The sequence below is a fragment of the Dendrobium catenatum genome, unplaced genomic scaffold (assembly GCF_001605985.2).
Source record: "Dendrobium catenatum unplaced genomic scaffold, ASM160598v2 fragScaff_scaffold_946, whole genome shotgun sequence".
NCBI lineage: Eukaryota > Viridiplantae > Streptophyta > Magnoliopsida > Asparagales > Orchidaceae > Dendrobium > Dendrobium catenatum.
Genome location: NW_021319408.1, coordinates 435637 through 447830, shown reverse-complemented (window position 1 = coordinate 447830; position 12194 = coordinate 435637). Strand labels below are relative to the sequence as shown.

Genomic DNA, 12194 nt, shown 5'->3' with positions numbered 1-12194 from the left:
AATCACCATGTAAGTGTGCCAACAATCATGCAATTGTGTAAGTGTCATGTGCATATGCATCGAGATTCGTGCAAGTGTGTCACGCAACCATACTATGCCACACGTGAATGCATTGCGCTGGTGCACTATGCAACATGCAAATACTTCAAGAATGCATACCTACAACATAGTTTAAAATTGTGCAATTAGAGGCGCGTCTCTGCGCAATTTCACCCCCAGGCGCCTTATTGTTTAAGCATTTCTGAGACCAAAAGAGGTGTATGCCTCATAGAACCTGAGGTGTGCCTTAGAAGTGCAATTGTGCAATAACAGGGGAGGCGTACGCCTCAAGCAAGTGGGTCCCACTCACTTAACTGCCTAATCAAATACCCCATTCATTCCTCCCTAGGGTCCCTCGGCCAACCCGAACCGCACGAAGCCACAAGGCCCCACACGACCTCGCCCTAGCGTCCCTCGGCCGACCTTTCCGCCGCCTCTCCTGCCAGCGCCGCCTAACGCCAGTGAGCAGCACCTGTCCAACCGCCCTCTACAACACCTCTACTACCGATTTTGGGTTTTTTTTAATTGATTTTTCAACTTATAGAAAATCTAGGTTTTAAAAATTTTTGAGATTTTTTGTTTGATTTTGCATTTGTGCATTAGGAAACATAATTAGGGGCAAGGAAAAATCAAATACGTCATTGCGGAGGGACACTTCTTGGAAGTACAGTGTACAAAATGACATAGGCGGCGGCGAGAAGACATACGTGTATTTGAAATACAATTTTTGTGATAAAGTGATGAAGGGAGGAGTTACCCGCATGAAGGAACACTTATCCGGCTCACATAAAAACATAGCACCTTGTGTGAATGTGCCGCATAAGGTGAAGGCTATGTTGCACCGATACGGATACGGCGATACGGATACGACACAATATAGATACGGGACACGCCAATTCTTAAAAATACAAGATACAGATACGGCGCGGATACGGCATTATAATATATAAATAATACATAAAATTTAAGAAAGTGGTCAAAGTATAATATTTGAAATGACAAAAAAAATTGAAATAAAAGTAAGCATTAAATATTTAAATGTCTAGTACAACAATAAAAACAAGAAGATAATTTTTCCAGCACATGGAATTTCAACTATTCAATAGAAGGAATGATAGGATTAGCTTCTTCAGTAGTTTGTCTTTGAGTTTTTATATCATCCTCAATAAATATCATAGCTTCTAATTCAGGCACACTAAGTGAAAGATTAGCAATTTATAATATTCCCATATCCTCAAGAGATTCAAATCCATTTCCAGCAACATCCCACATCTTGTTGTCTCCTTCCATATAAGTTGGAGTTTTCCTTGAGATAAGCCGAAGGTTTTTATGCACATAAACTAAATCTTCAACCCGTTGTGGAGTAATTTTATTTCTCTTCATTGATAGGATGAACGAGTATGTACTCCAATTTCTTTCACAACAATATGAGGATGAAACTTGACCAAGCAATTTTATGACGATTGTTTGAAGTAGAGATACTGAAGCTCCATGTATAATCCACCACATTTTTAGATCAATTCTCCAACTATCACGCAATGACTCTTGGTCACTAAAATCCTCTAAATAACAAAAAATTTAGCAAGCTCAATATTGACACATCTTCTCTCCTCATTTGGAAAATAACGCTTCAAATATGTCTTACTCGTATTTAAAATTTCTAAATCTTTCTGTGAAAAAACTCTTTAAGGATCCTCTTGAAATCATTCTTTAGTTGAATATCTTCAAAAAATATTAAAATGAAATAATGAAAAATGTTGAAATTACTAAACAACAAATTGTGAATTAATAATGAAAAATGTTGAAATTTACCTGGGATTTAGTGAGTGAGCCAAGCAATGTAAAGGTGTATTACTTTTGCTCCACATATCTTCTAGAATAACATAAATAACATCCAAGGAGCTTGAGTCTTCATGAAGTTCCTTCCTCTAATGTCTATATATAATTTTTTTTACTTTGGCAAGCATTGAATCCCACAACTCATAAATGAGATGTAAACAAGACTTATCTGTATCAGCTGCTCTCAACATCTCAAAAATTAGATATGTAAAATTTATGATGTATTCAATCTCATCCCACCATAAATCATCTAAAAGCTTCTCCTTTATATATCTATTATTTCCAACATTATCTTCCCTATAACAGGATCATTTCTCATTGATCACCATAGCTTGAAGAGCATTTTTTTATTTTTTTGAATCTTCTCAACATCATTATAACCGAGGCAAACCGAATTTCAGCAACTGCAAGCATCTTCAAATTAAAGAAATCATTGAACATTGAGTCTCGTGGAGTGATTCATAATAAAATTCCTAATTTCAAATGCATCTCCAGCAATCATTGTTATCCAATGACATTCATTGTAGGTGATTTCGTTTGCCTCGGTATTATTAGCTGTACAAATGTTCTTCAAGGCAAGATTAAGCGTATGCACAACACATGGTGTCCAAAAAATATAAGGATAGGCTTGCTAGACCTGCAGCTCTACAAACAGGTGCATTATTAGTAATGACCTGGATGATGTTTGAAGGCCCCACCATCATGATAACTTCTTTGATTAAATTAGAAATGAAGAACTTATCCTTATACTGTCCTTCACAGTTTACAGCTTTGATAAACATAGGATAGCTCTCTATTACAGTCATGAAGTTGATAAGTGGTATTATTTGTGGATCTGTCCACCCATCACAAATAAAAGTAACTCATTTTTCCTTCCAAACCCCTCTAGTAGGCTCGAGCAACTTCTCAATATTATCTCTCTCTCTTTGCAACAACTTCATTCTAATGACATTATATCCATGTGGCACGTATCCTGCAAGATTATTATTGCATGCATATGTAAAGGCATTCTTGTAATGTGGATTCCTTGCTAGGTTAAAAGAAAGTCCAGCTAAGTAAAACATTCTAATTGAAGAAGATGATGAAGGATATGAAGCATGAGTGCTTTGAAGTGAAATATGTTTTGAAAGCTCTTTTTTACTCCTTTGCTCAGCTTCACTGATTTTTCTTTGCAATTCAATCATTTGTGATGAGCTTATATTCGGGCATACTTTAATTACATGAACAATAATCTACAACAAATGAGCTTTCACTCTATAATATGATCATTTGTATGTGACATTACAAAAATTACATTTAAATGAAATATTGTCACACCCTTCTGACGTTTTACCTATTTTTGTCACATAACCCCACAAAAGTTTGTTGTCTTCAATATTGATCTCTGATGGATCATCAATAGACCCAATTCTTACACCACTAGAGCTCATTATCCTACGAAGGATCGACACAAATTAATCCACATGAAATTTTTTAATTAAAAGTGTAGATATGTTGCGCCTATGCCGGGGGTCTAAGGGGGCGCTGCCCCTCTGTACCGAGTAGTACTGAGCAGTACCGAGTACCGAGCGGTACCAAGTTTCGGTACCGAGTAGTACTGAGCAGTACCGAGTACAGAGCGATACCGAGCAGTGCCGAGCGGTACCGAGCAGTGCCGAGCGGTCCTAGTAGTACCGAGCGGGTACCGAGCAGTACCGAGTACTAAGCGGTACCAAGTACCGAGCGGTACCGAGTTCCGATATCGAGCCTACGATTAAGAAAATGAAGAAAACAAACCTTCAATGCTCACGTCGTCTTCACTGTTCATGTTGTCGAGTCGATCCGTCGACAAAGGATTTTGTCAGCTTTAATACTCGTGTCGTCAAGCCTCTTTATTGACGAAGGATGATCCTGTCCGCTTCTATGCTCGCGTCGTCGGCCGCTCCTTGAACAACGAAGAAGACGAACAACTGCGCGAAAACGAAAAGTCTAGCTCGTCAAAATTTTTAAGCTGCATAAATGAATAGGGATATTGAGCGAATAGCCGAAATGAATAGGGCAAATTGTGGCTCAATTTTTTTAATAGAACACACATATCAGATACGTGTGTTTGATCAAATTTAAATAATATTTTAATTGGACATGATAAAGCAATATCTGATACATATTCGTGCCGTATTGGAGGCAAATCCGTATCCAACACGTGTCTAATACAGCATGCCTCATAAATAGGCGTATCCGTGCAACATAGGGTGAAGGAAAAAATTATTGCTTACATGAAGAAGAGTATCGCGGCCAAACATTTACAACAAGAGCAATTTGATGACATTGTCAAATATGGTGCTTACTGTGAGAGCGAGAGTGGAAATGACTTTTATATGGCATTCATAGATACAATTGGAGATGAAGATGATTTTACTGAAGACCCATTTAGTGATGAGACATGATTGGAATTTAGATGTTCTTTCTTATTTGTAATTTGAGAGTTATGATTAGACTTCAATTTGTATTTTTGTACTTTGAATTATGCTATGAGATGCATATATTACATCGATTTTATTGTTTTTCACTAAGTTCACTTCTCATTTAAATGTTTTTTATTATATCGTAGACTCTTACTGTTATTTACCTGCTATAATACTTAAATTTGCATTTACGCAATTCTTCGATCGTGAGGCTTACGCCTCACACCGCCTCGAGGCATACACCTCACCTCACGGACGAAAAACGCCTCGAGGCTTATTTATGCAATTTTAAACCTTGACCTACAATTTAAAAATGCATCAAGCATACACCACATAGCATTCAAATGCATCATGTGTGCACCATGCAACATACAAATACACCATGCATGCATACTCAATAATGTTCAAATGCATAAATATGGATCCTAGAAATGACATCTTGATATTATTTCAAAATGTATCTCCCATGCTCCATAAGTAGATTTGTTGTTTAGGTAGGCCCCACATAGCTGTTTTTTGGGTTATAAATATGGAGCTCTTCTTTGGCTCATGCCACACATTTTGACTTCTGAATAGAGTGTTGCTGAGGGATTTAAGTTCGTGCAAATGACTTAAGAGCTAAGGAAGTTTTGGTTCGTGCTTGTTGACGAATAACCATGTTTTTTTTTTAACAATTTCATTGTAAGTTCCATTTTAACTCATTCATGTCTTTAATGACTTAGGATTTTTATTTTTATTTTTTCATTATAGCTTTGAACTTTATTCTCCTTAAATTTAGCATAAGCCATTTATTTGATTTATAAATTTCGGCAATACTTCAACGTCGTCCCCGTGTAGGGGGTTACATCGGAGAGATAAGCTTTATCACCACACCAAGAAAGGCATGCATAGTCAGTGTCAGGTGATACAGCGACCTAAATCACTAACCTCGCCTACCAAGAAAGGCACTCATGGGTCTTCAAGTACCTATTTTAAAAAGCACGGTGTTCTACGGATACTAATGCTACCATTATCAATAAAGGTGGATATTATTTATATTAATAATAATATCTGATTTCTTTTAACTATCAAATTAATAAATATATATAAATAAATAATTAACATAAAGATCAATGTGGATATTATTTATTACAAATACTCAAATCATAAATTTTTAAAAAGATTACTTGGTATTTATTAATATCTATTATTTAAGAAAAAGATAATTAGTTCATTGTTCAAGTTAATTATATTTAGTTCATCCAAAACCAAGCCAAACTAACCAAATCGGAAGTTAATTATATTTAGTTCATCCAAAACCAAGCCAAACTAACCAAATCGGTTTGGCTAATTCATAAATAAAACATCTAAATAGATGCACAACACTAAGAGGATATGATACATGAAAATGCAAGAGAACAAGCACATGTTGTAGAAAATTTTTAGTGATACCAACGAATTTTTAACTTTTAACTTTTAAATTTCTTATGAAAAAGTCAATGAATGATTGATTGGTCGTATCTTCTTTCATATGTGTTATATATGCATATCTTTATTTTATTGCCTAACCTCCTTATGCTGGCCAATTTTTTGCTTGGTGATTTTTCATGTAACTTACAAAATCTTTCATTTACATGCCAAACATTTTTGCAATATGGGCACCACTGGGAATCTTCCTTAATCATCTTTGTTTGATTTGGTTGCATGTGTTCCTTAGAAGAACAGAGTTTTGAATCAGTTTACTTGATGTATGCCACAGGGGTATAAGTGAGCTAAGCCGGCTCGTGAGCTGAACTCGACTCACTAACGAGCTCAAAAGTCAAGCTTATCAAGCCAAGAGTTCAAGCTCGAGCCTATAGTCGAGCTAGCTAGGCTCAGCTCGTAAGTTTGTCAAGCCGCTCGTTTAAATTAAAATATATTTAAAATCTAATTTTAAAATAATATAATAAAATATATACTAAATATTTTTAATTATTTCATGACTTAAGCTCGAGCTTTCTTAATGAGCTCGAGTAATTGAGCCGACATCGAGTAATCAAGCCAAGCTCAAGTAATTGAATCGACCTCGAGCTCAATAAGAGTAAAACAAGCTTAGCTCGATTAAGTAGATACTCGACTTGTTTACACCTCTAATGCCGCCATTATTACTAAAGGTAAAACCTTCCATGATGCAATTGGCAATCAAAACTACCCTTCTCACTTCTCCCATTCAAATAATGGCAATGACTTAATTTCAAAAAGATAAACCCTCCTTTCTGAGAATTTGTTACCATTGCAGCATCAAATTTAATATTTAATCCAAAAAAATCACAAATTCCATATTTTTAACAAACAGTTTAGGAGGCATGTATCTTTGCAACATTCCATCAGAATCTATTGATAATGTAAATCTCTTGCCAAATAACTTATAGCAAATTGGAGTATTTTATAATTAATAGTCTTCCTTTATGCATGAGATATTGGTTTTGATCTCAAAATTTTGGGCAAAATCACGAACTTTAGAATGCATTTGATTCATAGTATCTCATAATTAATTTTTTGAATGAAAAAGAACATGCAAGTGTCACTTATTTCAAAAACATGGAGTTCTATAACTACGAGTCCTATTCATCCCAAATGTTGAATGTGAATCATCACCTTGCTAATATCCAGTGTCAAATAAATGGCTTAAGTTTTTTTCTTTCTTTCAAGAAGGAGGAACCAATTATGACAAGTTGATGTAATCATTTCCATCTAAATGATATGCTAAATGGATATTTTGTAATTCACCCGTTGGATTTGAGTTCTCGATCTCAGTTTCAGATGAATCTAAGACCAAGAGAACATGGGAATTGTTGTGATCCATAGGGAGCGAAATTGTGAAAGTTATTGGTTATAAAAAGAATGAATAATAGAAGTAAGACTCCTGTGAATGGCAATTGATTAAGAAAGGAAACAATTTGGCTCTCAAAAAACTTCAACTTTAAGAAAACTCTCTGACTAGTGTTTGAGATTTCAATGGAATTTCTTGCTGCCAAAGTTAAAACTCCTAAATATGGCCACCTCCAAACTTTTTTTTGTCCCAGCCCTTTGAATTAATCTTTCATTCCCCTAAAACTCAAGGAGACAAAAGCCAGGAATTATGATCCAAGCTTGTCAAAAAATGTGCAAACAAGAACATTACTTACCCCAAACTCATCCTTCACTTTCTATAAATATATTAAAATGATAAAATCATTAATAATTTTAAAAATACACATCCTCCCTACTCAAGTCCCTCTAAGCCTTTCATATGTTATTAAAGCCTTGAATAACCAACCTAGTCCATCAAGTAATCTAACATTCTTGAATTGTCAGAAGTAATATGTTAAATACAAGAAATAATAGCAAAGGACATTCGATACAAATGGCATCATATGAACCAATTTGTCAAAATGAACTAGAATTAGCATCAAACTTCTGAACACATGTATCCCAAACACAATAATAGAGTAACTGACCCTCCATGCAAGTAGAATATCTTTCTCTTTGTCAAACGACATGACATCAACCCCAACTATAGATGAGCAGGACTTCAACGTCATCACATTTCTTATAAAAGGTTGGCCTTCACCTTGGAGAGTGACCAAGTTGGCAATCTGTAAAGAATGTAACACATTTATGAGTGGAAAGTTTACTAAATGCAGTCCAACTTCAGACTGTATAATAAGAACAACCTGAATAACAGGATCATGAGTAGGCTCAGGGAAGAGTCCTTTACGACCGGCACACTCAATGTCAAAACTTAATATGCGAAATGGAGCCATTTTCGAGAATTCTCCTTCTGGAACATGACTAATTAAATCAGAGTATCTAAAAGGATGTCTTAAGGAAAATTTTCCACACAATGTCCACCTAACTACAATCAAGAGAAATAGTAATTTAAAATTTCGGTGAAGGATACAGGCAATCTACTTCCAACTGACAATAAGAAATACTCGCCTTTGTATTCTTATACTTCCCTGCAGGAACATCTATCCAATTTCCACCAACAATGTCACAATCAATCATAAAGCGTAGTGTGAAAAGGACATTGCTTTCATATGTAAGGAAGTTCTTTGAACCAAGGCCCTCAATCTGTATTCCCCTCTCCAAAATGCCTGACAAAGTTCTTAAGGTAAGACTCAAGCGTGATATTTACATATACATTGTATCTAGCATGGTATCAGTATGTAATATCCATATCAGCAAGCAAAGAAGAAGCATTCAAAGAATCTGTTTGACGATGTTGTGTTGTATTGTTGTGATATTGTGTGGTACAATATAAATTTCAAGTTCTCAATAATACAGACGAACCGCAACCGCTCTGAGAGTATGTTCCAATGGTCTGATAAGCAATAGAGAGGTGCATATGCAGAATAAGGCTTTTCTCTGTGTGGTGTATGGAGGTTTTGAACAGCAATGCCAAAAGCAACATATTGACAAATGAAGCCTATCATTTGTCATTTTTAAACTACTGCTAGCAACATAATTTATGTTTCATATTGAGAACCAAAGCTTGTAAAAAACCAACTCTCAAGTCTCAAGAAAGTGTATCACCAGAGCAAATTGTAGTACTTTTAACAGCTTTACAATTAAAACATCAGCACAATTAAAATCGTATAAATCATGTTTTTGCCATATATAACAATCATTTATAACAAGAAACAAAATGCACAAACTGCAAAAATTGAATGTCAAATTAGAGACATAGAACGTAAAGTTTTATGCATGATAGACCTGTTAGAAACATAACAAAATAAATATGAAAACAATAAAGTGTACATAACTCACATGTAGTATAAATATCCATTATGGGAAAACAATAACAAAAGATAGTAAAAATACGATGTTTCCAATTTTTATCAGAAAACATTGAATCTTTTAAGGTAAGTTAAGCAGCTTCTTATAAAAGCATATCCCAATATGGATCTCACGGAAGCTCAATAATTGTAGAGCAACCAGTCAAGCTAAGGTGGGATACTTCAAACAAGCATGTTCAATGATGCTTAGAATTCAATATTCAAGTGATGAGAAGTAGAAATTTTTACAGCATAAAAGCAACTAGGCAAAAAAAATAACAGTAGTGATAAAATAATTATTACAACCAATGCAGACTAGAAAATAACCATCAAAAGTTGTCTATGTACCACGACAACTAGCAACCATGGTTGGCAAAGCGACTACAATCTTTAGAAAAGGTTGGGCCTCATGCTGTTGATAGTACATAATGCTCTTCTTCTGAACCATCTCAACCCTCTTGACAAACCTAGGTACATTGCTGCTTCTATTGGATTCTCTCATTCTCACCTGAAACAATATCATTAAAAAACTGAAAACTTCAGTGAAAGAAAAGCAGCAAGTGTCAGAAATTGTCAACTAAAAATAGTATTAACCTCGAGAGTTTGGTGAAATCCTGAGATGTCATCAGGGCTCATACCCGCGGGACAACTTACGTAGAAATATGGCTCAAATCCATGTACATAGCAACACACACTATGACCTAGAAGAACCCAAAGTCAACAAACTCGCATATTAAGCAAACCAAATGAAAGATATAACGTAGAGGGAAGGCAAAAAAATCTAACCTTCCTTGGTCACACCAAAAATTCTGAGAATTGCCGCAGGGCCAGAAGACATTGGAAGCAGCTCCTTGTTGCTGTCTCCAATCACATAATCAATCTCTAGCTGCTGAAAGACTGCAACAAATAAGAGAAAAAAAATTATCAATTCAATAACAGATCCGCTGGCTAGAAATGTATGAATGGGATAGGAAAGTAAATTCTTCAAATTACGTATGTTCATTGAAGATGAAAGATAAGAAGGAGAAAGGGCGGGGCGTTTCCACTTTGACAAACGAGAGGCGAGAGCTTCATCTTCAGCAAGGCGGAGGGCCTCTTCGTCCTCCTCATACTTGAGTAAGGTTTCTTCCAGGAAAATGTCCTCGTCCATTAGGTCATCTTCCATCTCGTTGATCACGTTTAATGGCGGTGAAGGATTAGGGTTGCCATTTCCGGGCCCCGACTGAAACCTCTTGGATGGCTTTGGAGGAGCCTCCGCCGCCAAGCCACGCCGCTTTACACTGCCGGCAGTCATGGTGGTCGTCAGAGGAACACAGACAGAACACGGGAGAGCTTGACGATTTGGAAGCTTGGAATTGGGTTCCCGCCACAAAGAGTAGGGCTTTGTACAACTTAGATCACGTGACAAACTCGTGATCCCGGTAGATTTTTGTTTCTATTTTTAGTTAAATTTTCTACTATATATAATTATAAAATGAACCATGTATCATTAAAATGTCCAATTTTATAAAGAAATAAAAGAAGTTTTAAAATTAAGTTTCTAAAATGTAAGCGATATTTTATGTGCGTTTTTCAAGGGCATAGTGATTTCCCATTCAAAATTAATTGTTGAAATTTATGTTATTAATATTTTTAATATTACAAGAGTGAGCATAGAACTATGAGTTTATTGACAAAATCTGATTCTTTAATTATCGTTGTCTAACTACATACCTTCATCCGTTATATCTCAACCATGATCATTCAACCACTATCATTATAATACGATCCTTTAAGAATTATTTCCCAATTATGTCAATGCTCATTGTATTTGCCAAAATGTATGACTTCATTGCCACCTGCATCAGCATAAACCATCATCTATATGATCTATGCACAATATCGATACAAAACTCTAGCTCACGATGTCAAATTTAAGATTGACAATGGACTTATTAGGCTTCGTTTGTGGCGACTTTCTTTCGGCTTCTTAAAACAGTTTTTTATATAAAAATTTTAATTTTTATAATATAAAACTATGTTATGAAGCAGTAAGAAAATTATCACAAACGATACATTAAACTCTAGCCTCACATTCTCAAAAAAGAACAATCAAATAGACAACAAACGATTTATTTAATATGGCTTTCATGAAATAAGCATGAAATTAGAAGTTGCATGTATTTGTCAAAGTATCAAAGCAAGTGTAGTATCTAAAAGTTACTGCCCATGAGAACCACGTATATTAAAAAAAATAGAAAACACCAAAACGGCATCTTCAGGAGGATTGGAATGATTATTATAGCTAAAGCCCAGAATTGGAATACTTTTTATTTTGTCACAAGTTAAAAGTATCATCATTTCATTTATTTATTTAATATCAAAACCATTGAGAAATTTGAACATCATTTAGTTTTTATTTGGGATGACTTTTTTTGTTTTACAAATAAACATTTAAGTACAAAAATTTATATTTTTATAAATTTTTACACTAAAAATTACCTTAAAATAGTATGAAATGTGACCCAAACAAAGGAACAATTATTACGTCCGATGATCGAACCTAGCTCTACATTCGGTCCCATTGAGTTACTCAGTATTTGCTCGGTATTGCTAGGTATTGATTGGCAATAACGAGAAATACCGCTCTGTGAAGACCAATACCGAGTAATACCGAGCAATACCGAGTTTTTCTAGAAAAAACTCGGTATTTCTCTGTATTGCTCGGTATTACTCGGCATTGCTCGGTATTTATCTTCACATAATGGTATTTCTCGTTATTGCCGAGCAAAATCGACAAATACGTGATTTTGTGCCTACGTGGCGCGATCTAAGTGCCGGTAGAACGTAGCTCTACGCCCGGTCACCGGACCAAATAAAAGTTCCAAACAAAAGCCAAAACTTATTTTAAGAAGGTTTTTTAAATACTTCATAAAATTGTTTAAAAAAAATTAATGTAGAATATAGCTACCTAATACTAAAATACTTTCAAAATAATTAAAAAAATAATAGACAAATAAAAATTATAATTCCATTAAAAAAAATTATTCTAGACTAAGCCTTAATTTCATGACAAATATAACCCCCAAGGTTTTGTTCAAGTAGAACTACGAGA

The 12194-nt window shown here is 35.0% G+C and overlaps 1 protein-coding gene across 1 annotated transcript in view; it reads right to left on the bottom strand.

Annotated features, from left to right (window-relative positions):
- The window catches only part of LOC110095356 (DNA polymerase delta catalytic subunit), a 33383-nt gene extending 22944 nt beyond the window's left edge, over positions 1-10439 (bottom strand). The window contains exons 1-7 of the mRNA XM_020820869.2: positions 10094-10439; positions 9887-9997; positions 9695-9801; positions 9449-9608; positions 8224-8419; positions 7997-8132; positions 7781-7918 (exon numbers count right to left, since the gene is read on the bottom strand). Of these exons, the coding sequence (XP_020676528.1) occupies positions 7781-7918; positions 7997-8132; positions 8224-8419; positions 9449-9608; positions 9695-9801; positions 9887-9997; positions 10094-10394 (1149 nt within the window). The 5' untranslated portion in view covers positions 10395-10439. The remainder of the gene's footprint in view (positions 1-7780; positions 7919-7996; positions 8133-8223; positions 8420-9448; positions 9609-9694; positions 9802-9886; positions 9998-10093) is intronic.
- Positions 10440-12194: the final 1755 nt, after the last annotated feature.